Genomic DNA, 27,432 nt, shown 5'->3' with positions numbered 1-27,432 from the left:
CTCAAGACCAGAAACACTTGTGAAATATTTTTTCTTTGGTATAGAACGGTTTTTTTTTGCCAAATACTTCACTGTTAGTTTCTCACTCTCGCTCGCACACTAACACCTCACACCGTCACCGTCACCGAGGTAACGAAAAAAAAGTAGAAACAAGCCGAAAGAAACACATTTTTAAATTCAATTTTCGCTTGCAAGACAGCTTGTTTTGGACGAACTTTACACATTTCACACGCGGCGACCCGAACTAGAGAACCCTACATATATTTAACGATATATTAACACCAAAATCACTGAAAAATCACTAGTTATCGGAACGATTGGAAAGCACGTTGCAGCCGGCCAGTACTGTGCTGCCAGTCTGGACTTCAACGTTATCACTGTTAACGAAAAAAAAGTCCTTTAAGGTGAAACGGGACGTGGTCGCGATCAACTCGAATTTTGCAATCTAATTTTTTCTTGATTTATGAAGACTACGTACATGAAACTTTGATCAATTGTTTTCACAACTGTTGCATGCCTGAAGTAGCAATTTGAGTGCTGTTTATTTAGTGGAAGCCGATTTTTTTTACGATCAAAATACAGAAGTAAAAAGAACTCTAACCTCAAAATTAATTGTATAGGAAAAGGCCACAATCCCGTTTCACCTTAAACCCGAGACTCAAATCATCTCCGTACCTTTCTATATTCCATTGGTACGGTATAAGGGCAAACTGTCATTTAAGACATTTCGATTCTTCATTTAAAACTTTGAAGGACAGCGATAAACATTTTTTGAAAATTACGTTTTTCTCAGAAAATTATGCTCTTTCAGCTGATACATAAAATCAGGAAACCGTGTAAAACTTTTGGACCCAATTCAAGCGCAAGTGTAACAGAAAGAATTGTTTTTTGAATGGCTTGGAATAATAGCCAATAATAGTCACCCAAACTCTATATGTACATAGTGATTTAAAACTTCAACCTGTCACCAAACAATACTCTCTACTGAGTAAATATAAGAACATTCGATTGAAATATTGTCTTCTAACAACGACAATTTCCTTAACCACTCAACTGCAGAAACTATTAAAGATTTGTTCTATTACTTTACAAGAAAAAAAAAACAAAGTCATTGCTATTTAAAATTATTACTTATATTTTCGATTTTGAGCTTTACTCAGTATTTCTAAAATTATGTACACTTATGTTTCATAACAAACTAGTTAACAATGTATTTATTTCGGATGTTTTATTTTTTCCAAGCAGAAGGTCTTCCACCTTCTGCTGTCTAACTACGTTAGCCAAACAGGGCGACCGGGCATTTCACCTTTTGTTGATGATTTCGGTTTCGATCGATATCACATTTGGGGTATGAGCTATGCAAAATAAAAACGAAATCGTTGGAGTTTGAAGCAATTGGATTCCGTAAACTAAAGCACAGGAACTGTAGATGCGCGGAAAAATTTAGATGTGGTTAGCTTTAAGTCTCGACTAGAGTGGTGAACAGGAAATAGTTAAAATAAATAATTTTGTTTGACCTTTTCCATGAGGTCGGCAGTTAATTTCGTTGATTTATAATCTAATCGCGAGACTATACTTTTACGAAACAACATTAGTTTGCCGATTTTTAACGGTAATAACCCTCGCCTCCCTCTTCGCCACCGTAGGACGGAGACGATTCTTCCTCGTAGGTCTGCCCCTCAGAGCCACCGTACGCGGGTATCTCCTCGTGCCGATCATGGGGCCGGGCCGAATGTTCCTGCGCCTCGTAGGCCAGCTTGGCCAGCTCTTCCTGGTGCAGTGGTTTTCCATCGATCAACACTTCAGCGTGGAACCCAGTGTGCTTGTTGGCGGTGTACTTAACCGTTCGCAGCTTACCATCCGGCTGCTGGACGCTGTACTCGCCGTGCAATTCGTCCTCATGGCGGTGCTCCTTGCGACTCTGCGATACCTTGCTCTTAGGATCTTCTACTCCGTACTCGAAGTGGTAATCGGGTTTGGCCACGTAGTCAACGGTGTAACCATGGCCGTGCTTGTCCTCGACGTGCACTTCGTGCGAGGGACCACTAACTGGACCGCTAAACTTGGCATACGAGAATCCAACACCCGGATGGGCATCCTCCTGTGGGTGGTGGTACTGTTCCTCCTCGCCATATTGGGCTGCCGTTAGCGAGAGCAAGGTCACGCAGATAATTGACTGTGAACAGAAATGAAAGAGTGAGTAACAGCACTATTATTAATTACACTGTGCTACAAATGAAAAAATAAAATGCGAGAACTTCTAAAGTAGAAAAACCGTCTTTTGGCCATAACTTCAAATTTTAGGGGTGTTTGGAAAATTTCTAGTATGAGCGAATGTTACACTCAACAAGACTTACAACCTACACTAGGTCACTTTAGAGGTTCTTGAAATTTTTAACCATTTGTAACACCGTGAAATGATTGTGCAATAGAAGCCAAAAATTCTGGTTTTCTTAAAAAATATATAACTCAACCAAATATTCACCGAATTCCACAAAAACTTTTTAGTTTGATTCGTTATTGAATATACTTTCAAAGTTTTAGTGTATTTGTAGTATCTTACACATAAAAATAGGTGGCAAATTTCAAGTTAAGTTGAAAAGTTGCGTGAAAAAGTCTAAAAAGTAAGATTTAAACCTAAATAACTCTATATACTTTAGTGATATTAGTACAAACTTGTATATATTTGTAAAGCTCTGTTAATTTCCTTTCGGAAACTGCTAAAATATTGAAAATCGGTGAAATGACTGAGTTAAAAAAAATGTATGCACTGAGGTCCAAAAAACCGTATTTTGACCATAACTTCAGATTTTAAAGATGTTTGAAAAATTTCTAGTGTGAGCAAGACCTACTACCTACACTGGGTCTCATTAGAAGTTCTAAATCGCTGTAGCACAGTGTTATAATTATTAGAGTGCACAGTGTCAGTCCAAACGTTATCCAATAACTCATGAAAATTGTGATCTAAAAAAGTAATTCTAATTATTTCTTAAATTAGCACCATTGCTATCAAATCATCTTGGATATGTGAATCTAAAACTATTCCATAAACGTCAATCTCATATCAACGTTGATATCGTTATAATAACCGAGTTAACGTGAACCAAAACACCAAACGTTGTAAATTTTGAAGAAGTAAATATAGATCGGAACAATTGGTACAGACCTAGGCAAGGAAATGAAGACGACGATTGAAAAAAAGGTACATGGAACTGTAGATCTTCATGCTTTTACGGCTGCGACAGAATCATATATGATAAACTCAGCTGTGACTGCTGACAACGACACCAGCAGAGAAATTCGTCGAACCCTTATGGCAGGAAATCGTTCCTACTTTGAACTCCGGAGGACGCTCCGCTCAAATAAAATCCGCCTCCGTGCGAAGTTGACCAGCTACAAAACACTGATCAAATCGGTTGTTCTCTACGGCCACGGAACCTGAACAATGCTTGTGGAGGACCAACGCGCCCTTGAGTTTTTCAAACGAAAGATGCTGTGTACCATTTGTGGTGAAATGCAAATGGAAGATGGATCATGGCGGAGGCGGATGAACCACGAGTTACATCAACAGCTGGGAAAACCACTCGTCGTTCAAACAACGAAATTCAAAAGACTACGGTGGGTTGGGCATGTCGTAAGGATGTCGGACGGCAGTCCGGTGAAAATGGTTCTCGAAAACGACTCGAGTGGAATGAGGCTACGAGGCGCGAGCGAGCAAAGTAGCTCGAGTGAAAACGACCTGCGGGGCCTCCGCAGACAACATGGCTGGCGAGCTGCAGCCATGGACCGAATTGCATGGATACGACTTCTTCGAACAGTAAAAGACAATTCGGCCTGGAACTGACTGATAAGGTGAGTACTGACTCCTCCAAAACTTGAAAAGGATTATCTCAAGGCTATAACATTTGAAGACGTGTTTTGGATACGGCAGGGGGTTGCTGTCACAGAAAGTAATAGAAGTCTTTAGAAAAACAATATTCAAAAATGTGGTAAAGTATCAAAATAGACTGCAGCTCTCATAATCAATTTGTCAAAATAAAAAATAATACTCGCACTGAAAATCGTTAAAAATCTGTCCACGTGGTATGTGGATGGCCCCAAATAAAAACTGTTAAACAGACTTCATCATATACCCATTAATAAACCTTGAACAATCACCGTAGAGAAATATAAAACTGCGCCAGAACGCAAGATTTTAACAATTAGAATTTCAAACCATTAGGTATAACTCCAGCACTGATAGACAGGCGTACCACTCCATACAAAATTCTAAGAAAATTGTGGTTCCGACTAATTCGGGCGACACCTACTGGACATATTCCGCAAAAGATAAACTTTCAGTCTTTCTGCTGTTTGGGCAGCACGGCGCGCAACAACTGTTAACTAAGTTCAACAAAAAAAAAGCACACCACCGCTGCGGCGGGAATATTCCGCTTAATTGCAATTCATTTAAATTAACCGTTATTTTGATCCACGAAAATAAATTTCGTGGTGCGTCTGTTTTTCTGTGGTCTAAGCGTAATGCATTAATGTGGAACCTGAATGAAATTTGCAATTGCATTAATCGGCCACTTTTAAGAGTATTACATCTATTTAGAAGAACTTAGTTGATAAATTTTATCGAAGTGCTATAAGAAGTCACTGCAGATGCGCAGTAGTGTGAAGTTCACCACAATTCGACGATACTGTACATAACCGTCGGTATATATGGATTTAATTCGATTACGAACAAGAAAAATCACAGGAAGGTTGTGTGCAAAGCCACGACCGCAAGGTTGAAGTAGAATACTTTCACAAGAAAGATAACCCGCTAAGCGCTACCCATTGCTATGCCACAGCTGTGGCCGCTTTCCGCTATCGCTGGCATCCACTGCATTGCTACTGCTGCTGCTAAAGGATGACTGCTGTTGTCGCTGTCTAGAACTATTATGAGCGGCTTCGGCTAAAACAGACTCTTATATAGGCCAAATAGCATGTTTTAAACTGCAAGGTATATGATTCTGTCGACTGTGCTTGGGAAGCAATCATATAACGACCAGTCAGTGGTCGAATTTTTCGTTTTGACAAGGCTTGACTCTTTTCAATAGTACAATAGTTTGAATAATAAAATTACAGTTATCTTCATTTGGGAAGAATCTTAGAAGATTTTGCAATCTATTGCTGCAAGAACGAAAGAAATCCATCGAATACTAACCGATTTATTAGCATTTGAAATTGGACATATTTTTCATTTTTTTCGATTTTAGATTTTCATTTCACATCCCTATGTAGCCGAACTTCCTGAGAGAAGTATTCCACTTCAAAACTAGGCATGTTCTGCTAACAATGCTGAATTCGGTTCATAAAATTCACAACACTTTCCCAATCGGCACACATTGTTGTAATAAAACAAATTCAACTCCCAATGCTACATTCAATGATTGTCTTAATTCGCATCCGTCATGTTAAATCAACTTGTAAGTATGTGAAAAATCACAGAGTACCTACTAAAGAATGGAGAAGCATAACTAAATTTTTTTATGCTTTGTTTTGAGAAAAAGATAACTCAGAAAACCACACTCAGTAGAAATGCTTTGTTATTAATACGAAATACAAGATACCCAAACCATATTTCTAACAATAATCATTTTTTATTCATTTATATTCAAGATGGCTGTTTATTGCTTGATATTTTTAGCCAATACATGGTTCAACACAATGTTGCTATACATTTTAATCGCAATGTTGCTTTCCTTAAAAAAAAATTAAAACAACAATATGCAACAATAGGCGACATTATTGTTATCTAGAAGCATCATGAAACATGCAGTTGAAACCAGGTAGTAGAAATTTTCTAAAGAATTACGTGTGTTGAATAACGAGAATGCAACATACGAATAACATAATGTTGCTGCTTCTCGCACTGTTAGAACAATTTTTAAACAACAAATAGTGGTTAGCATTATTTCAAAATATATTACAGGTGCTGCTTAGGTCATTCATGATGATGTATAGTCTTTAAAATAAAGGTTATAGTTTTACATCGGTGCACAATTTCGAACTTCATACCCATGTCTGTCACCAGTTAACGCCAGCACGAACAAAAATTTTCCTCAGTCGCACATCGGCAATATGCAACACGCTACAGTTACACTCCTGGTCAGGCTTGTAAACGGACACCATTTTCATTTGATCTCGCTTACTTAGCGTGCGTCACAGTCGGCTTTCGCTCGTAAATGTAAAACAACCAAACCATCGCCGCTCAGCTCACAGAGAGAAAGGGATAGCCAAACGACACTCGCGTATCAAAGAGATGCACACTGTCAATCGTTTAGCGATGTTGTTTCGGCCTATTTCTGTCTACTTCGTTCATTTATGTTGAGAAATATTATTACAAGATCAATGATATAAATAATTTCCAGAATACACGCACTCAACGTGCGTAATTCTTATTACTAGAAAAAATGTCAAAATACGTTTGAGGCAAATAACGTCGTGATGGCGATACACATTTGACATGTTTGTTTAAGAATGTATTCAGACAGCGAGCCTTGGTAGCGTCAGAGGAATAAGAAGACGATTATCGCAGTGAAAAGTGGTTCTACTGTGACCATTTCGAAGTGAGAACTTGCGGAGCTATTTAGAAGATAGCTTTAAAAAACCATCAGGAACTGAAAGCGAGCTCGTAAATAGTTGCTTTTTGTGAGGTATTATAAAACATTTTTTATGCACAAAAATCACAAGTTGAAAAAAAAAACATAAGGACTTTCAGACCAGGGAATTGTTTTATAAAGGACTTTCACTGCACTGATTTTTTTTTTCACTGCGCAAACAACTACTCTCACATTAGTGAGCAAAGCGAAGCATTTGCTTGAAGAGAGCAGCGATTCGTGTGTATCTGAGAAGCTCGCAAAAAATTTAGGCAGGAAAGTGTGTTGCGTTTGCTTTGCATCTCTAAACTGAAAAAAAATCCAGCCACCCGTCACGTATTTTTGCTTTTTGAATTCTATCAACTTCATCTCAGCAGTGTACACCGCAGCGAACTTCTGTGTATTCTATCTAGAGTGATCCATCACTCTTGTTTCGCTCAACGGTGGTGTAAGCATCAAGTGTGTTACTTTTTCTTCGAGCAACAGAGACACACCACAAAACAGAAAGCAAAGCGTAGCGCAAAATATTGCTACGCGCAGCACTCATGCTGGACAAAGAGTACGGTGAATATTCGCTCTGCTCTTTTCACATATTGAGTAAATCCACTGTAAAATTTATATTTAATTATTTTGGAAAACACAAAAAAAAATATGTAAAGCAAAACATTGTTTTGTTAATTTTTACAAATAAAACCTCAAATTATCAACTAAAACCTGGAAACTGTATGACTGAAAACTGGCTTTGTAGCGCTTATACGACTTTCAGGAGAAAATATACTAGTCAGCATACACGAAATTAATTGTTCAAAATCCAATACAAAGCTCTGTGCCAGTTTATCTCACAGATCATTTTTGATCAGAAGAGATTTCAAACTGAAGATTTTAACTTTAATACTTTTCAGCTTTGATTTATAAGCATTCAACAGCATAGGTACGGTATACGCAAACTTAAGGCTGTCAGTCAGCTGTTACAAAAAGCCACTGTTGGTCCTTCTGCGATTACAATAAGCACACACAAGACGCCACTCAAGAAAGAAAACCACATCCCTCCTTAGTCCACCTCAACATTGCATCACACTATTTCATCATTTAGCTTCCTTATTGCTTCTGGTTGAGAGATTGCAAGATTATATCAAAACCCATTAACCGACATGCACAGAAATGTGCAAACATGCGCACCGCAGACAATTATCTTTTCACTCTTCACTCAACACATTCTTTTCTCCCGTTTCCATATTTATGAAAGGTTTCAAACAATCACGCGGTTTTGATCAGAACGATTGATTGCAGCGATTCCGAAGACTTCCATTTCACTCTCAACTTCCTCGAACCACCCGCTTGAGATATTTCCGTCACTTTTCTCTTCCTGGCACTTACTTTCAACAGGAACGCCATTCTTCCGTTTTTTTGGAGTGCTAATGAGCTTCGCTAGCTGCTTCCACGAAGCTGACTATTGTTTCAGTATCGATGGAAAATTCACGACTGTGATTTGCGTAGGTCTAAACTGCAATATTTATAACCACCACCCCGGTCTATTCTTCCAGCACCACAGCCGGGCGAGAGCCGAATAGCGCCGGGATGGCGTAACTGAACGGCCCCAAAAGAGAGTGAAAATTTTCTTCGCCAAGACGCGACGACGAGGCCCAAAGAGCGGAGAGCCCATCCGTCATGAAGACGACGCACGGAAGAGTGCAAAGGGAAAATTTGGAAATTAGCTGAACTGTCGTGCCGATGTGCAATAGGTGGCGGGGAAGTGTGTGAATTGAGCAGGTAAGTCAGAAGCGATAGAAATCATAATGAAAAGTAGTGAGCAAAAAATTATGACCGTGATAAAAACAAATTACACTGTATGCTTTCCACACGGAGTGCGTTGTTTGGAGTTTTTGAAAATCAAATTCTCGGATAATTTATTTTATGAAAATTTGTTTTGGGTTTCATACAATTCGGAGACACCGTCCACAAATTATTTCTTCCCAATGATAACTCTAACGACGTCGTATTCATGATGACCAATCAAGACGCATAGCCGGAAAACAAAACGAAAAAAAACGCAAACGCGTCCGTAAACAAACATTCAACGATCGTCTTCGTGAGCCAGCTGCAGTGGAGTTTTGAAGTTGCACTTCGAATTTGCCAATTGATGGATTCGGTCCACTCATTTTTGGACTTTCAGCCCGGGCGTTACGGCGGCAACGGTGGCGGTACGTCGTCCGGTTTGTTCTATATGCGGCATATCAGGCTAATGACCGCTGGCCGCCGGCGTGGAGGCGGTTCAACGCTTCCATTTTGGGGAACCACGTGAGCCACACCATAGACCACAATCCGGTGCTGATGAAGAGGACGCAATCATACACAAGCAACACGTGAATCATTTGTTTGCGGAATATTACGTTATGATGAATTTTAATCTGAAACGGGAGGAAGTGGAAAAGGAAAAGAGCCTTTTATTGAACACAAGTTAATTATCTTTCGATTCTCCTAGTTCCAAGCAACCCATCACTCTCTCCTTGTTGTTTGTGCGAGTCCATTATGATCGAGCATTGTGCAAATTGGCTTTTGTAACAATTTAAGATTTGATGAATCGATTGGATTAGTTTCATTTGTTTGAAAAGGCCATCACTAGTTTGGTACGAAACAGGGCGTAAACGCCATCAAGAGAATCGATCAAAAGGTAAGTTTTTATTCAGTTTCCTCGTTTCACAATTGACTCCAGTATTCGATGTCAGTTGGGGTACTTGTAACTAAAATTTGACGTGATCATCTTTTTGATTTTTGAGCTCTGCTTACATAACATCAACTACTTAAAAAAATGTAGATTTCAAGAGAATGAGATTAAACAACTAGAACAACTAGATATTTGTGAACATTATACGCTTCTTTCATCTTTGCATATACCTCTGGTTGTGAATTCAAGTCTCAGTTGCCAAAAAAGAAACATGAACTCAAAAATTTTTGATAAAAATTAATAGTTACTGATTCATTGCAGATCTTTTTACCATGCTGTACCTTCAACTGACCTTATTCGTTAAAATATTTCGCTGACAACATCGCAACTTTTGCACTTTTGCAATTTTTTCGCCAAGATACAATTCATTTCAAACACCTTTTAGATTCAAATTTATTGGAAGAATAGCTCTGAAATTTAATAATGAATTTAAACAATAAGAATTGAAGAACAAAAATCTTCTAAAGCGTGACCAAAACTGTCGTCCAATATGGCTGGAAATCAACTAGAAGGTTATAGAAACATTTGATCGCAAAAGTTAAGTATCATTACATGATGTGGCGAAAAAGGTGAGTACCGACATCTGTAAGAATCATTGTACGTGCTAGAACGAGATTTTTGGTTTAAAGACATACCAGAAGCAGAATATACCCAACAAAACGCAGGAAAATCAGCATCCATTAAGATGAAATGGTAGTGAAATCAAAACGGTGTTCCCGTCTATCTGGCGGCTGTTACAGAGATTTGGATAGCTCCAGAAGTAGGTACTAGAAATGACAGGAAATTCTGCCAGAGATAACGAGAGAATTAAAACCATCGGCGAATGGCAATCCAAAATGTAAATGAATTGAACAAACTTGATGGTGTTCTTACTATTGTAAAACACAATGACACATTTTGTTGCCCCAAAATTATGTATTTAAATTAGTTGATATTTCTGTACCACTTGCTAAAACGTTGCTGATAAGAATCTTGCGACAAGTGTATATTGAAGTCTCGATTTTAAGAATCTGGTAGAATGAGCTAACATGAAAAAGGGTGTAGTCTTTCAAACCATCACGTTCAGGGCAGGCGTCACACTGTTTTCCCGAGTGGGTAGTAAGGAAATGGGGAGGCTCATGGGTGGCCTTCCGGCAGTTAACCGGAACAATCGGCATGGCGGACGAAAACGTGCGGGTAGGCATGTTTTAGAGTTCTTTCTTCGTTTATCACTTTTTGGGACAAAATTATTGGAGTAGCTCTCGATGGGGCCAGTTCTATCAACGATTGCTTCGAGTAGTGGGCCAACGGCAGATCCAGCCAATACACCGCGTTTTCGCTTTTATGGTATTTCTTGATGAACGAAGCAACTTCCAGCAGGCACTTCTCACTTGATGTGCCAAATGAACTTCACCTCAGATCTTACTTCCTTTGTTACTAAGTGCCCAGCAGTCGTCGCCATCCATGTTCGCCAGGTAGTTCTCTTTTCCCTCGGTCTTCCTCTACAGCATCCTTTGGAGCTTTTCATCGCTCGTCGGCCGTTCGGAACCGGGTTTTCTTCCGATGCTTTGATTCTTATCCAATAGTGCTAAGATATTGTACATGTCGAAATGGGCGCATCCGGCGTCCACAAAGTGTCGCACGATATCCGTTTTTAACGCGGCGAGGTACCGTTTTTTTTTAACGCGCACACTTCTGAATGAAGAAGTTTCACTGATTTGGCATCACTGTTAGAGTTCGAGTTAATTTTTTTCTGCTGACTCATGGGTTACTATGATTGATGCTGCATGGGTTGTTTCGTTAGTGCGTCTAAAGGTAAACCCATGAAAAACCGACAATTTTTGTGCGTTTTTTAATTGCAAACGTAAAGGCACAACAGTTTAGTCTCCTCGGAAAGTGTCTTCATCCAACATTTAAACTTAAGCGGATTTCTGGTAAGACTTAACTTACAGTAGTGAAAGTCTAACTTTCTTTACCAATGAAAAAATTCACAAGAGTAGCTCTTGAAGCTTTTGAAATCGAAATTTTGTTTGATAGCAAATCGCTTAGAAATGTATGAAATCTGCATCTTTATAAAATCTTGCTCAACGATATCCATTGAAAAACGGGCACTCGCACATGTGCGTGGCAATTTTAAGTTTCAAACATAGAAAAATCACTTTTTTTGGTTTTATCCGATAATTTCGTGTGGGTAAGTACCCATAGGGATATTTTCCGAGTGGGTACTACTACCCATACTATCCACATCAACCGCCGGTCCTGATCACGATCTAAAAGCGACCTCGTGATTTGAAGAAACTTGAGAGCTGGGGTGACATTGCGCATTTTGTTTCGAGTAACTCGAACCCAAATGATCGTTGGTGAGCGTTATGTTTCGTTTTTCGTATTTTTTCGACTTTGCGGGTTAGATGAGCTGAAGAACAAATAACAATGACAGCTCTTTTTGAGCTTAGAGCAAAACTGGCAGTATGTGACGTTCTCGAAAATAGCGAAAATCGCTCGAATCGAGCTGCACAATGCCACCCCTAATCATCAGACATATTTTTGTGCAACAGAATACCAAATTCAATTCTGGGCTAACGAGGAAATTATACAACGCTGCCGATGGACTGTCAGTACCGCTGTTACAGTGATGCCAATGGACAATCAAAATTGCTGGAAAACTTTCCGGTCAAAACACAGATTCTTTCGAGTAACATAATTTGTTAAAGTATATTTTATTTTTTTTATTTTTATTTTTTTTTTTATTTTTTATCTTTAACACTCTCACCCAGTTAGATTTCAAAGGATTTTATTCATCCTTACAACAATCCCTTGGAAAATTAGCTATGCGTCCACCAAGATATGATTTTATGATGCTGATTATTGTACTATCGGAAAATGTACAGTCTTGTTGAACCGGCGCAGACCAGCAGCTAATTTTAGCGCAACTAGGCTGAGCAAGCGACTCATTCGATCGCAGCGTTCCACACGAACCAACTGGCGGCACTGTAGAGCATTGCTGAACATATCCGATCATGTTAGTAATTCTGTCCCGATTTGGCGTCGCGTTCACTTTCAGCCTTTCCGACCACTGCTAATAGCTGTGAGCGGGCTTGTAAATGGTCACGATAGAACCACTTTTCACAGCGATAATCGTCTTCTTTTTCTTCTGACGGTGGCAAGGCTCGCTGTCTAAATACATTCTGGAACAAACATGTCAAACGAGTACTTGCCACCACGACGTTTTTTCCTCAAACGTATTTTGGCATTTTTTCTATAATGAGAATTTCGCACGTTGTGTGCGGAGATTCAGGGAATTACTTATATCATTGATATTTCTCAACATAGATAGAACAAAGTAAACAGATATAGGCCAAAATAACATCGCCAGACGAATGACAGTGTGCATCTCTTTGATGTGTGAGTGTCGATTGACCATCCTGTACTTTGTATGGGAGGCGACCGACGGTTGTTCTACATTTACGAGCGAAAGCCTACTGTGACGCACGTTTAGGAAACGAAATCAAATGAAAGAGTTGACCGTTTACAAGCCTGGCTGTGAGTGTTTACTTGCTTGTAGTGTATGCGGAGCGGGGAATAACAAGAGAACTGGAATCACTCCGTGTCATTGGTAAATAACAATCCAAAACCAACGCTTTCCTTTTAGATTACCAATGAATTGTTAAAAAAATAAAAATGAAAGAGAATTATCATTGAAATTTACCGCTCAGCACCATTATATTAATTAACCCTAATGGAGTTTATTCCTAAACCCATTGCAAAAAATATATTGGCATTAGACAGCCTGTCGTAATTCTACGTTACCCTTGCGGTCGTGTCTTCCAAACAACTCCTTCAACTATTTTGAATAACGTTTTGTTTGTCACAACAAAAATTATGCTAAAAAATGACATACATTGCTTCAAACTCAAATCCCCTTTAAGAAACAATATTGAAATGTTCAAGTTCAGTTATCCTTATTATGTATTGCTCCATGTATCCTGCATTTTTATCAATGACATCCTCTAGATTGGTCACCCAGAACACGAAGATGATTTTCAAACGAAAATATAAAATTATTAGTTTGACCAGCGCAGACTCCTAATTTAAATCCTTTAGAAATTCTATGGAAAATCATCCAACACTGCAAGTGTATTTATTTTTTTCTCCATGACTGTATATTTTTGCACATCCTCCGGAGTCCAAACTAAGCGACAAAATGTTGCGGCGTTCAAAGGTTTAATTTCAGAAAACATCAGAATTAAGAATTTTCAAGAGCTACAAAATTTGTAACAATGAAATTTGAGTCACAACACGCCGCAACATTTTGTCGCTTAGTTTTAACCCCGGAGGATGTGCAAAAATATATTTGGGTTAGGTTTTACAGGATTTTGAAGTGTTAAAAAAATTTGAAAAAAAAAGTTCAAATTTTTAGTTGTCACCCGTGATTATTAAATGGCTCAATTACAGATTTCTAATTTAGATAATTCGAACCAGCCCGATTATTGAAATATGATCGGGGTTCCTAAGAAGAGCCGATTGTAATTTGTACCTGATAGGAGGAATGAAACAATTTATTTCAAGTCTTCGGTGCATCTAAGCGATATAGAGCTTTCTACGCCAGATCTCACCAATACAGGCTTAGTCTGTATCCTAATAAAACCGATTTGTTTTCAACCAAAAAATCAGCTTTTATTCAATTTCGAAAAATATTGCACTTATGAATCCTAGTTCATTAGTGTTACCTGTTTTCACAAACTTTGTTTTAGTGGAAAACCAGATGAAAAAAAAACTAAAAATCGGCTTACAACTTGAATAAAAGCTCGGGGCAGGAGGAAATTTTTTGTTACTACCAGCGTGTTGATTATTTGCAACCAAAATTAAATTTGTATTAGTGAAATCGACCACTAATACTAGCGCAGATAGGAAGGTTTATGCCTTTGTCCACAGCCCATGACCTACGAAGTGCTGCCTGGTTTTTGTGTTAGCCCTCTTCGTAAGTATTTAGACCATCTCACGGGTCTTTTTTTCATCAAGCAGTTTGCAGTTCTGTTAATTGTAACTTCAATCGAATTTGCAAGTTACATTGTCTGGTCGTGGCAAAGGAGGCAAGAAAGCAAGAAGCCATCACACGATATCTTGGCAGTTGGCAATCCGAATTTTCGCAATAGGAAAGATACTAAAAAGCAAAAACATTTATTTTGAACAACGACTTTAAATATAAAATAAGGCTCACAAACACTTGCCTTTTTAGGAGAGGAACAAAAGACAGTACCGAAAAAACATTCAGGGTACGACGAAACATTTTGACACATGTCCAAATTGTTCGATTGCGTTCCACTGCAAATTAGCTAGCAGCTTGGAAAACCAATTCAAACACTAGCAAAGTGCCTATTCACTAATTGAAAATAAGCAACACTTATTAACGAATCAGCGATTTGGAGGAATGCTGAAAATAAGATTTAGAAATGTTGATGTAACGCCTAAAAGAAAATTGTATAGAAAATTAATTCGTTGAGTTGTCTTAAAACTGGACACTATTTAAATAAATGATAAAATTCAATTTAAAGTTGTTGAACATCGCCAATTACTGTTACACACGTAAAACTCGTGATTTTTTGTTTTAACAAACCAACAACAAACTAATCATAATAAAAGGGCCGTTCACCGACCAGGGAAAAGCACACTCACCTAACGCGCTACCCCTTTTCGGTCTTCGTTCGGGGGGACATAAATTTTGAATGTACTCTAATTGGTGGCATCGTTACACCTTTCTCATTTCTTAACACCTGCTCTAGCAAACTTACAGCCGTCTCGAATCTCTTTGTGTAAAATCCACAGAAATGCTCCGCAAGGCATCGCAACAATGTGCTCCGGTCGTTAGTTGCAGTGTTTAGTAATTTTTCAATCTGGGATAGTAAAATTCGTTTCGCACTTCTGCACTCATTGTCTTTACTGTTGTAGGTACCAACTGTTGCGCTTGGTGTAAATTTAAATGGATCATTTAATCATGAACGAATATGCGCAGATTAGACCAAAGCGTAATTCATGCTTCTTTTCAGTAAAGGTAAAGCAATTAATTCGGACGTTCCGATTGATGTTGCACAAGGGAACTTATCGACTAGTGCAACCAGTCTCGGTGGTAATTCAATCCGACCGCGTTTGATAAATTATTGATCCAATTGACAGTTGAGAAACAATCAAGGTTTTCGGTTTGCATTTGACAAGCTCAGATTAGTTTCAGAAATGGTAGAGAAATGTGATAAAAAACCTAACCGAGTCAATGCATTTTCTTCGCTTCGTTGCACTTGGTACGTGCTCAATTGGGTCGGTAGATCACCATAAATGACAGCAAAAAAAAGTTAACGGTGTTTATAATATAGAAACAAAGTTAACAGCTTTAAACCATGTTAATTGGCTAGAAACAATGCGCAACCCACTCGATGGACCAGACTGGCGAGTGCCAAACTTTCTGCAGAAACCAACGGATATTGTATGCTTCAGCCCGGGGCAACGCAAGCGCGCCCAGTGAGGCAAACTCTTCACATCTATTTGTCTGTGATCGCCGGAATCACCTGAGCGTAAATTTGCCGTAGCGAATTTATTCGCAAAGCGGCGAAAAAATAATTGAAAAATAGCGATAAACATTAAAGTTGTTGATTTATTATTCAATACCCGTTTGGTTCGACATCTGTGCTGACCACGTATGAGGGAACATCTGCTGGGGTGGCGTGAGGCTCGACCACTTGGAAGGCGTAGATTGTGCGTGATTCAACACGTGTTTCTTCATTTCGCCGACGATTATCGGAGCCAATCGTGACCGCAGACGGTCGACTACAGAGGCGTTAGCTCCGTACCTACCCATATAGTTTCGTCATTTTATCTGGACATTAACGGCGCGCAACCATGCGTCTCCATTACACGTGTAGTTTGTACGATAACCGCACTAAATCTAAATTGTGCTTGTACGGTCATAATAATTTCTTTTTCAAGCTTGTTGAAACAAAAAACGTTGTACCGTGATGGCCACGAAGCGCCACCACGATGTGTTGAAATGTAATGTTATACTTTCCGAAAGGCCCTACAACAGCTAATCAAACAAATAATCTAATTGAGCTTATTATTTTATTTAATCATTTACATCTTGAGACACTGACATTGCCGGCTGCGAATGTGTTTCCCTGTCGGCACCCGAATGATTGACAGGTTATGTGTTCTGTGAAGTTACAGCATGGCTACGGCTAATACATTTTATTGCTCGCTTGTTCTCTTTTCAGCTTTCTGCTCTGCTTTCTGCTACATTGTATGATTTCTTGAATGCTGATTTACTTAATTAGAGCCGCTGAGCATTGCATATTGACACATAATTCAACCAGGTTAATTCAACTTCATAATTCAACAATTTCGTAGGAAAGTAACGGTTTTGTTTCGCCAATACTTCTCGAAGAGAATGTTCACATTAATTAAAAAGACATAAAACCATCAGATAAGTTTTTAATTTTGTGATCAGGATTCATTTGTCTCATAATTTAATCTCATTTTTTATCCTAGCTGGTGGAATGAGTTGGTAAACGAAGTAGAAAATATAACTACTTGTGCTGCAACAGTAGGCATAATGGTTTTTCGAGTCCGTATGCAGATTTTTTTTCAATTTGCAGTTTTATCAGACCTTCTGCAGAATGTTACTCCAGTAACTTTCTGTAAAAGTGTGCATATTTCTGCAAACTTTTACCTGTGCAAGCGCATTTTTTCTAATTTCGAGCAGACTTTTTGGAAATGCTTCTCCGCCGCGTTTGCCTATTACCAAGTCTTGTGCCTTTGAAAATTAGAAGTTATGACTTAAAGTCGGCCATTTGTGGCTTCAACACCGTTTCACCTTAAGAACAATTCAGGCAATCCCAGGGCTCTTGGGCTATGACATCGCTAAAAATTCGTATGTGAGAAGGCTATTGTAATCTCTGTTCCTTGGAGCAACCAAACGGGACGCTGCAGAAAATATGGCGGTCAAAAGACGCGCTCGAAAGTTATACAATAAAGTTTTAATGAAGTACAAAGAACACATGCTGTTGGAAGACGAATCGTACGTGAATATGGGTTTTGGGCAGCTCCGGAGCCCGAGATTCTACAAGTCCTTTGCTAGAGGAGATGTTTCTTGCAAATTTAGGTTCATTTTCGCTGATGAGTGCGTCAAAAGGTTTTTGATTTGGCAAGGATTTTCAATTGTTAACAGAAAATCAAAGTTTTCGTCTAAGACAAGAGAATGAACGCACAAATTATCGCCTGCAGAAACATCTCCTTCCGTTTATTAAGACTCTGCTACTGCAGTCAAGAGGTGCTTCAGTGGTAACTTGATATTAGGGTTAATTACATTGAAAAACGTCTCAATTCTCCCAACAACCACCAGGTTGGCTGTGGTCAAAGATGACTAGTACAAGATACCTGACTTTTGAAGTATGAGGCGGACACAATTGTCGCCGCACGCGAACGAAAGTCGAACTAATTTGTATATAGGTAATTTGATGATGACGGCAAGATGGCGAAAAGTGAAGTAATTTTTTTTCGATATCCTTGTATGGTCCTGCCATCTAGTTTTCAATGTCCTTGCACGATGCGGTCATCTTATTTTCAATATCCTTATACGATAAATCGATTTTGATAATAACCACAGTTTTATGCAAATTTAAGTCATCAGATGGCAGTACTAACCGTTGTAAAGGTGTCGTGGACAAAATGTATGAAAAAGCTGGAAGTTAGGTATCTTGTTCTAGTCATCTTTGTGGTTGTCCAGGCTGTTCCGGCAGCGGCAATATCCAACCACTTCTGCTTCAACGGTCCTCGGCAGGGCAGTGTTCTCCTGCTCCTTGTTATTTATTGTTATTTGTCCTTTCGTGAATAATAACCTCTAGAGTTCCGTCACCTTGAAGTAGCTAGAACCTGGAAAAGAACAAATCATTTACCGGGTGATAAAATTTAAACAGATAGCTAACTAGTGTATGAAGTAGGGTCTCAGCATTGATCCGAAAAAAGCTGTGATCGTACCTTACACTGGAAAGAGAAAATTCAATCTAAAAACTCTCAAGCTTGGAGGAGCAGAAATTCGATTCAGTGAACAGGTTAAATACTTAGGAGTTATCCTTGATGCCAAGCTAAACTGGAATTCACATCTCGACTCTTGAGACAGAAAATGGTGATGTGGATATTCACATCTATTATACGTAAATCTCGGTTCACCCTAACTGAAATTTCGGCACAAAATATTACCGAGCCGAAATTTCAGTTAGCTTGTGATCTACTTTGTCGGATCACAATTGACTTTTGGTCACTGGGCCAGCTAGAATTAGACACAACACAAAATATTGTCATTTTTGTAAATATTGTCAGTAAATGTCTAGATATAAGATGAATGTCAGTCCTCTACGCCTGCGTGTTTGAGGGATGTTTATTCTATACCTAGTAGCCCTGAGTTGGTGTCCCGATATATACATACTTTTCTGAATATTATTTATTATCAATGTTTGCTTTCTCGTTGCATGTAAAGTATTTGTTAATTTATTTTAGGTTTAGGTAGAATTAAACATAGTATTAAGGAAATTCAGTTAGAAGTGTAAGTCTTGCATGCAACTAAACAGTGTACAGTACCATAAAAGAGGGGACACCAACCTAGCAGAAAATATTGTTAGCCCGCCGTGATGTATCGAATGCTGGGAGCTGTCAACGAGATCACGAACACCAACGTCCCACTGGGGGAATAAATTGGGGCGCGGTGGCGCAAACGAGGCTTTTTCCCAAAAATCGGTCCGAGGAGTAAGTTTGGCGCGGCAGCGTGATTCGGCAAATCGTTTGCCCAGAGTTTTCGGTTGACAAAACGTGGGATCAGAAGATCCAAAGCACGGTCCGCCAGTATACTACACGAACGTTAATCTCTGGCCGGACCATTCGAGTGGGGTGACAGTGTAGTGTCCCCAGAAGAAATCCTGCATAGTGCACGTCGAGAAGAACAATGGGCCGAATTGTCCATTGTGTACGCAAACCCAAGCGACAGTGCTAAATCCCTCCCGGATCCGAAACGTTAAGGCCGCTTGCCGCTGTAGCTGACAAACAACCCGCTACCCCGTTCTTGGTAGCCTTGCCGAGTCGTTGGTGCCCGTTTCTGTTCGTCTCGTTCCTGGTTGCAGAGTAGCAGCATGTCGACCACCGTTCGTCCCGGCCGCAACGTTTAGTGAAGTCCATTAGTGAGAATAAATATGTCAAACAAGTAAGCGTCTTTAGAATTAACCCCCCCCCCCTTGTAAATCAAAAAAATAAAATAGAAGTTAAATGTAAGGTCGGTCTAATTCTAGTTGTTTTGTGTTACAATAAATGACATTCATTCTTTAGGCTAAGTTTGTCCGCTTCTCGGTATTCGTGATATTTCACCTGAACACGCTCAGTGACCAGAGGCGTATTGAGGGGTGAAAGTCCGCCCCGCCACCTGAAATTTCTCTAGGAGACCACGTGTAACGACCCTTTGGTAGTTTGGAGGTGAAGCGTATCCCTCCAAGTTAAAAGTTACGTAGTGAACCGTAACAAGCTGAACCGAAATTCACGAAAAAATGTGACAGCTGTCATTATTTTGTTAACCGAGCACTCAGTGGTGCCGTTCTCGGCAATAAATTACCGAGACCCGGCAAAAAATTTTAAGAGTGTGCATTGCTATAACAGGAGCAATGAAAAGCACCCCATCGAAAGCTCTTGATGCAATTCTTCATCTGCTGCCGTTGTACGAATACGTGCAACTAGAAGCAAAAAGGGGGGTCAGTGGGTCCCCTGACTATACTGACCTTTTTTAAAAGAGGGGCAGTGATGAGTATGAATGGATACTGGATGGCACCTCCGGACAATCATGATATGCCCTACAAGATATGCGAAACGTCGCGTACAGACTGGGAGGTCGGAGTTCCTGATTTCCGTCCCGGTTCAACGATATTTTTCACAGATGGCTCAAAAATAGGTACAAAAACTGGTGCAGGAATCTTCGGCCCTGGAATTAATGTTTCAGTGGCAATAGGACCCTGGCCAACAGCGTTTCAAGCAGAGATTGTTACAATCCTTAAATATGCGAATGTGTGTCTGACTAGAAAATACAAACTCGCAGTCCCAAGATGAACATGAGTCCCAAGATCGTCTGGGAAAATATTCTCACATTGCGACAGCTATGTCAAACAAACTCAGTAAATTTGTATTGGGTTCCAGGACATTGGCTTTGGTGGGAATGAAAAGGCAGACGAACTTGCAAAAAACAAGGATCTAACTCACAGTTTATTGGCCCAGAACCTTTCTGCGGTATATCAAACTGTGCAGTGAACATGGAGCTTAAAAGCTGGGAGGAACAAAAGGTGATAATCAATTGGTTGGATATCAAAAAGTGTTCCCAATCTAAAAGATTTATAACACCAAACGAGAATCTTTCGGAAAAACTCCTAGAGTCACGTACTGTCCTAGATACCGATAACATGCACACAGATACAGTCGATGTTTCTTGGACGCATTAAGGGTGCTTCGACCTTGTTGACTGTCACATTCAGGGAGCTGTGTGTCTTGTTATTGCTCGTCTTAGAAAGAACGTAGTTAGACATTTTGAAGACATCAATTTCACAGAGCAGAACACGGATTCTACATGTTTCTGTTGAAACAACAATCCTCAAATATACACTTACTTATCTTACCATTTGGTATGGTCCTTGGCTGGTGGTGTAGCCTATGCTATACGTAAGAGTCGTCTCCATTCCACTCGGTCCATGGCTGCAGTTCGCCAGCTCTGTAGTCTGCGCAGGGTCCGTTGGTTGTCTTCCACCTAATCGATCCACCTTGCCCGTTGTCCTACTCTTCGTCTCGTCACTAACGAATTGGTTTCAAGGACCATCTTTATCCGACATCCTTACGACTTGCCCAACCAACCGCAACCTGCCAATCTTAGCAGAGAGGACAAAGAATGGCTCCCCAAGCAGCTTAGTGGTTTATTCGCCTTCTCCACGCCCGTTCTCCACTTGCATTCCACCGTATATGGTACGCAACTCATGGTCGTAGAGGACTATCGGTCTAATCAGCGTCCTGTAGATGGTCAACCTGGTCCAGCGGCCATTTCTACTCGATCGGAGAGTCTTCCGGAGACCAAAGTATGCATCTGCTGGTATCGTTGTCGGCTGCCCAGGTACACGAACTTGTTGACCACCTCGATTTCATAACCACCAACTTGAACTCGGGGTGGAAGGTTAGCTCTGTCTTCTCTTGAGCCCCTTCCTTTCATGTACTTCGTCTTCGATGCACTGACCCATTTGGCTTCGGCCTTTAGTCCAATGTACGTAACCGCCATCTTTACAAAGGTCCGAGCCACAATGTCAGTATCGTCGGCGAAGTCAAACAGCTGGACCGACTATTGGAACATCGTGCCACTCGTGTTAATCCCCGCTCTTCTTATGACACCTTGCAGAGCAATATCAAACAGTAGGCACAAAAGCCCATTACCTCGCCTTAAACCTTTTCGAGTTTCGAAGGAGCTCAAGAATGCCTCCGATACTTGAACTACACACATCACTCGCTCCATCGTCTCCGTGACCAACCGCGTTAGTTTTTCCGGAAATCCGTATAGAATATACATATATATAGAAATCCGACAATGAGTGCACGACTCTGGCCAGTGTTTCTCCACCGTATTTCAACAGCTCGCTGGGAAGGTGGTCCACTCCAGCAGCTTTATTGTTTTTCAGCTGGCTAATCTCCTCCTCTACCTCCAGGAAAATCAAGGGTTGGAATTCGGTTGTCTTCTGCCCATACCGCCCTCGCGCTCCACTGCATCGCCGCTCAGATGCTCATCGAAGTGCTGCTTCCACCTTTCGTCCGAAGGAGGTTGCCGTCCAAGGTCCTGCACATATTGGCTTGCGGCACGTAGCCTTAACGGGAGCTGTCAACTTCTTGTAGAACTTCCGATTGTCGGTAGCTTGGTACAGCTTTTCCATCGCTACGCGATCTCGGTACTCTTGCTGGCGCTTCTTCCTTCGAAGGACTGAGTTGAAGAAAAAACATGTAGAGATGGTTGTAGCACTGCTTGTTTTCTCTTTAGTCTATTACTACAAAATTTAGCATTGAACCTTCGAACGGATGAATTAAACTTCTATACCACAGATTCAAAGAAGAGATAGAGGCAGGCAGGGATCGTCTAACTACTCAGAGCTGTGCAAAAAATCTTCGTGCGTCTCGCAGATTTTTGTGCACGTTCCAATATTTGGAAGGAGTAAGAGACGAAGGAGAGAGAGAGATTTTATACCTGAGAGTCAGAGATCGGGTGCTACTCATTTTTTTGCGTGCAAAGCACACGCCGTTGGGAGACTGCACAATAATTTCTAAAGAGACGAGTAAGAGCAGTTCGGATTGCACTGTACATTTCGTTTCCAAAGTAGGGTTGCTGATATTTTATCGATATTTGATATTATCGATATTTGCCCCTGACAATATCGATATTTTTGACCGATATTGGCGCACTTGATATTATCGATATTTTGATATTGTGACTCGATATTGCTGTCCGATATTCTCGGTTGCCATCGGGGGAGTGCTGCCGTCGAAATTTTGCCTACCAATCATAAATTCATCATGGCATCAAAATTAAATTTAAAATGCTCACACGCAATATAAGATATTCATTGAAAGTGCACATCATACTGAAAACAATCGTTAAGGCTTGGTTTCTTCATTGATAAATATATTTATTCGAAAATAGGTCAATAGCAATTAAAGGACGTTTACTCTATTTCAGCTATTTTAGGGCAAATCAACTAAAAAGTATAGGTACCAGAGTTGTTGGTATTAGAATCAATAAGTGATAGATGGAAAATGTAAGCAGTTCGACAGAAATAAAAAGCAAAACCTTGGTGCTACATTCCATATCGGAACTCGACCTTCTGTTTATTATACACAGACTTCGCAGCCAACTGTTGAGTGTCAGGACAATTGCGGGGCTAGCGCTACGATCCTACTGACACTAACAGTCTCTCAGTATTGTGCCGTGTCAAATAAATGTTGTGAAAAAAAAAACTAACAGTTCCTCCCGAGCCGAGACTCGAAAATACGACGACTGGCTTGTTAAGCCAGCATCGTACCTCGAGACCAGCTGGGAGGTTCGACAGAAATATGGTTGCCATATCTCCATTTTTATTGACAGCATGCTTAGAGCGAATTTCCAGAAATTTGGGTGTGGAACTTCTCGGGGCAATAACCACCACATTAAACCGATCAAATGCGATGCCTTGGTGTTGCATTGGGATGGCAGAATCGATGAATTTCAGTAAAGAATCGGTGTTACATAAGCGATAACATGAATGTTCAGGTAGGATGCTTCAGTAACCGGCTGGTGATTAGTCAATAGATCAGTGACGATTAGGAGACGCGGCTCACGAAACGTCGGAATAATCTGATTGGAAAATGCACTGAACACTGAATTTAAGATTGGTAGGCAAAATGTTGACGTTTATAACCCCCTGATTATTTTAGAATGTACACAACGTTTATTCTTGCCGATTGCGAACGGCGGTGTTTCTTGCAGGCAGCTGACATCGCGCGATGATTTGACATTTTAACGTACGTGTAAATGAAAGAGCATATCAGCGCCACTTTTAAACATTTACAAAGCTAAGCTAAGCTTTTTTTTAAATAATTAAATTGATTCAAGCGCATAACTCTGTGCAACATATTTTATGCTTCGCTCGTTGCGCTCACACTGCTGTGTGAACAAACCTTCAAAAACATAAATGAGACTAGCGCCACTGTCTTTCACGGCAGCTTCAGGAAACAAGGCTGATGCCACCGGGTTGCTGAAAGCCAAACAAAAGATATACACTAAAGTCGCTTTTTACGCGGGGGTTTCGTGCCGCGTAAATTCCGGAATCCGCGTAAAAAACCGCGTAAATTCCGGAATCCGCGTAAAAAACGCGTAAATTCAGGAATCCACGTAAAAAAACCGCGTAAATTCCGGAATCCGCGTAAAAAAAACGCGTAAATTCCGGAATCCGCGTAAAAAGCGACCTTAGTGCATAAAGGGAAATATCGTAAAATATCGATATCGGCGCGCAATATCGGTTTGAATATCGATGCCGCTTTTGATATCGATAAAGCAGATATCGATATTCTATTTTTATTATCGACAACCCTATTCCAAAGAGACAAGTAAGTGCAGTTCGCATGTCACAGCACTCATTATCCGTCTCTTTCCGGAGATGTCTCTGTGCAATTATGTGCAATGAAAGCGTTCGAAATTTGTTTAAAACATGGAAATATACTGAAAAAATCAACTTGGTTCCTGGATGTTGGAAAAATTATCACACTTAAATTTTTTTGCCGGATCTCGGTAATTTTTGCCGAGAACGGCACCACTGAGTGCTCGGTTAGAAAAAAATGACAGCTGTCACATTTTTTCGAAAATCTCGGTTCAACCTAACTGCAGTTTCGGCACAAAATATTAACGAGCCGAAATGTCAGTTAGGTGAACCGAGATTCACGAAAAAATGTGACAGCTGTCATTATTTTTTTAACCGAGCACTCAGTGGTGCCGTTCTCGGCAATAAATTACCGAGACCCGGCAAAAAATTTTAAGTGTGATTATTATTGCGCACTACAAAATAAGCTTATACGGTCGTGGCTCAACCAAGTATGTAGACACATCAATATGACGTATGGGTCGTACCCTAAATTTCACCATCATTGACGTTTTGATTTTAAGCAATAATTAGTGTTAAAATCTCATATTAACTTTAACTAATTCGATAGGAGCAAAATGGTGGGGTGAAATAAGACAAGGTGTGTTGTCACATAAATTTACCTGAAATTCATCTCAGTAGACTTGTGAGACTTGTTCTGTTTCCATAGTCAGTGTTTGTTTACGGTGATGGTGCGAACATATATTAGAAAATCTTTGAAGCCGAATCGGTCAGAAAAAGGGACCGCAGGCAGAATTGGCCACCATAAGGCGCGACGGGACAGTTACGAAACAAGCCGCCAAGTATCACGGCATCTCGCGACAAACGTTGGCCCATTAGTTGTACTTCTACACAGATATCTATACCTATCAAAATGCAGTCCGGTCTGTCTGTCTGTCTGTCTGATCCATATAGGCTCGGAACTACCGCATCGATCGACGTGAAAATTTGTATGTAGGGGTTTAAGGGGCCGAGAAAGGTTCCTATGATGGTTTGAGACCCCTCCCTTCTGGAAGGGAGGGCACATCTCAAAAACTAACCAAGCAAATGGAACCAAATTTGGCATGTTGATGTTTTTAGGAGTAACAAATATGTCCATATTAGTTCGACACCCCTCCCTCTTCTGGAAGGGAGGGGTTCCATACAAATGAAACACAAATTTCTGCACATCTCAAGAAATAACCAAGTAAATAGAACCAAATTTGGTAGGTGGATGTTTTCAGGGGTAACAAATATATCTTCTACAAGTGAGGGGTCACATACAAATGAAACACGAATTTCACACAGCTCGAGAACCAATCAACCAAATTTAGTATGTGAATGTTTTTAGAGATAACAAATATGTCCAAAATGGTTCGACACCCCTCCCTCTTCTGTAAGGGAGGGATCCCATACAAATGAAACTTAAATTTCCCACAGCTCGAGAACCAATCAAGCAAATATAACCAAATTTGGCAAGTGAATGTTTTTAGGTGTAACAAACATGTCCATAATGTTTAGACACCCTTCCTCCTTCTGGCATGTCTCCAAATACCATTTCGAAATCTAAGATGGCAACCTCCGGTTTCTGAAAAACAGCGGCAAATGACCAAATACCACCTAATACAGGTCGGACTCGATTATCCGGAGTTTTGAAAAACATTTCGCTCCGGATAATCGAATCCTCCGGATAATCGAGCCATTTTTTATTTTTTAATTTTCAATATCTTTCATTCAGAACAGTGAGTTTTCCATTATAGTATGTTGTACACAATACATGTACGAACGAAATAAATTGAAAATTGTCTTGAGACTGTTTGTCAGCGTTTGTTATACATACATACGTAATAATAAATTATGTTTTATTGATTCTCTCGAAGATGTAAAAACCAAATAAAATAAATCAGAACTACAATTAGAAAGACATCTTTTGTTTCGAGAGATTCAAGTAAATATTTTCCAGAAAATATAATAGAATTTGATTTTATTTAGGTATTTACCTGCTTAATTATCTTGAATATTAAGAAGAATTGAGGTGTTTCGTATACAGACCCTGTTCGATTTTGACAACACTCATGATTTTTTTTTTCTATCTTCTAAGTGACCTATAACGACCTAGACGCTCGATATGGCCACTAATGGGCTACTTTGCGGATTTAAAATCGTTATTGATTTCACTTGATGACTTTTGGTTCGATAATCCAGGAGTATCCGGAACACCACTGAAACTGGTCAGCTTGTGTTCTATAAGAGTGCTCATTGTGCCTTACACATCGACTGATTGCTAGTTTTATAAGCATGAACCTAATTCGTGTTTTTCACCATTATACGATAAACTTTTTAATTTGTGAATAGTGTACCTTTAATTATAAATATTTAATTCAATTTTTGCACTGAAGACAGCCCTTAAATTTTTGTCGTTTTCCATGCTTATATCAGAAACCAATTTAGGAGCTCATTATGCCCCTATTACCCCTACGAGTCAGCAGGAAGCCGCAAACGGGCAAAATTTTCACACAGCACAGGCATAATCAGGGTTGCCACTCACATTTTTAAATACATTTAACTACTGCACAAGAAATGTAAAGCTAGCTTAATTTTGTTGGTCTCGTTGGAAAGTCGAGAAATTTCGTAATCAATGATATCTTTAAAACGTCGAATTATAGAGAATAAGAAGCACCTAGAAAAATTTTCTCTATTAAATATGTGATAAACGTGGGTTTTGTCGTTAACTAAATTAGATTTTAAAGTCTACTCTACAAGATGTTCTTTGACGCCTCTTTAAGTTTAGGTGCTATTTCACTTTAAAAGCATTAAGCTGTGCTTTCATTTAGTGTTGTAAGATCAATTTGCTTCAATCTGTTGTTCAACATAGAAGCATACCTTTCAAAACAATAATATGCGTTGTACG

At 39.8% G+C, this 27,432-nt stretch overlaps 1 protein-coding gene across 1 annotated transcript; it reads right to left on the bottom strand.

Moving 5' to 3' along the window:
• Positions 1–1,119: 1,119 nt before the first annotated feature.
• LOC129724815 (cuticle protein 21-like) lies at positions 1,120–8,185 on the bottom strand. The gene is made up of 2 exons (XM_055680010.1): positions 8,007–8,185; positions 1,120–2,176 (listed from the first exon to the last, which is right to left on the bottom strand). The coding sequence occupies exons 1-2, from the start codon at positions 8,022–8,024 to the stop codon at positions 1,607–1,609; spliced, it is 588 nt and encodes a 195-aa protein (XP_055535985.1). The 5' UTR covers positions 8,025–8,185; the 3' UTR covers positions 1,120–1,606.
• Between the last annotated feature and the right edge of the window lie 19,247 nt (positions 8,186–27,432).

This window comes from Wyeomyia smithii, chromosome 2 (assembly GCF_029784165.1).
Source record: "Wyeomyia smithii strain HCP4-BCI-WySm-NY-G18 chromosome 2, ASM2978416v1, whole genome shotgun sequence".
Lineage (NCBI taxonomy): Eukaryota > Metazoa > Arthropoda > Insecta > Diptera > Culicidae > Wyeomyia > Wyeomyia smithii.
This window is presented reverse-complemented; position numbering and strand designations above follow the sequence as displayed.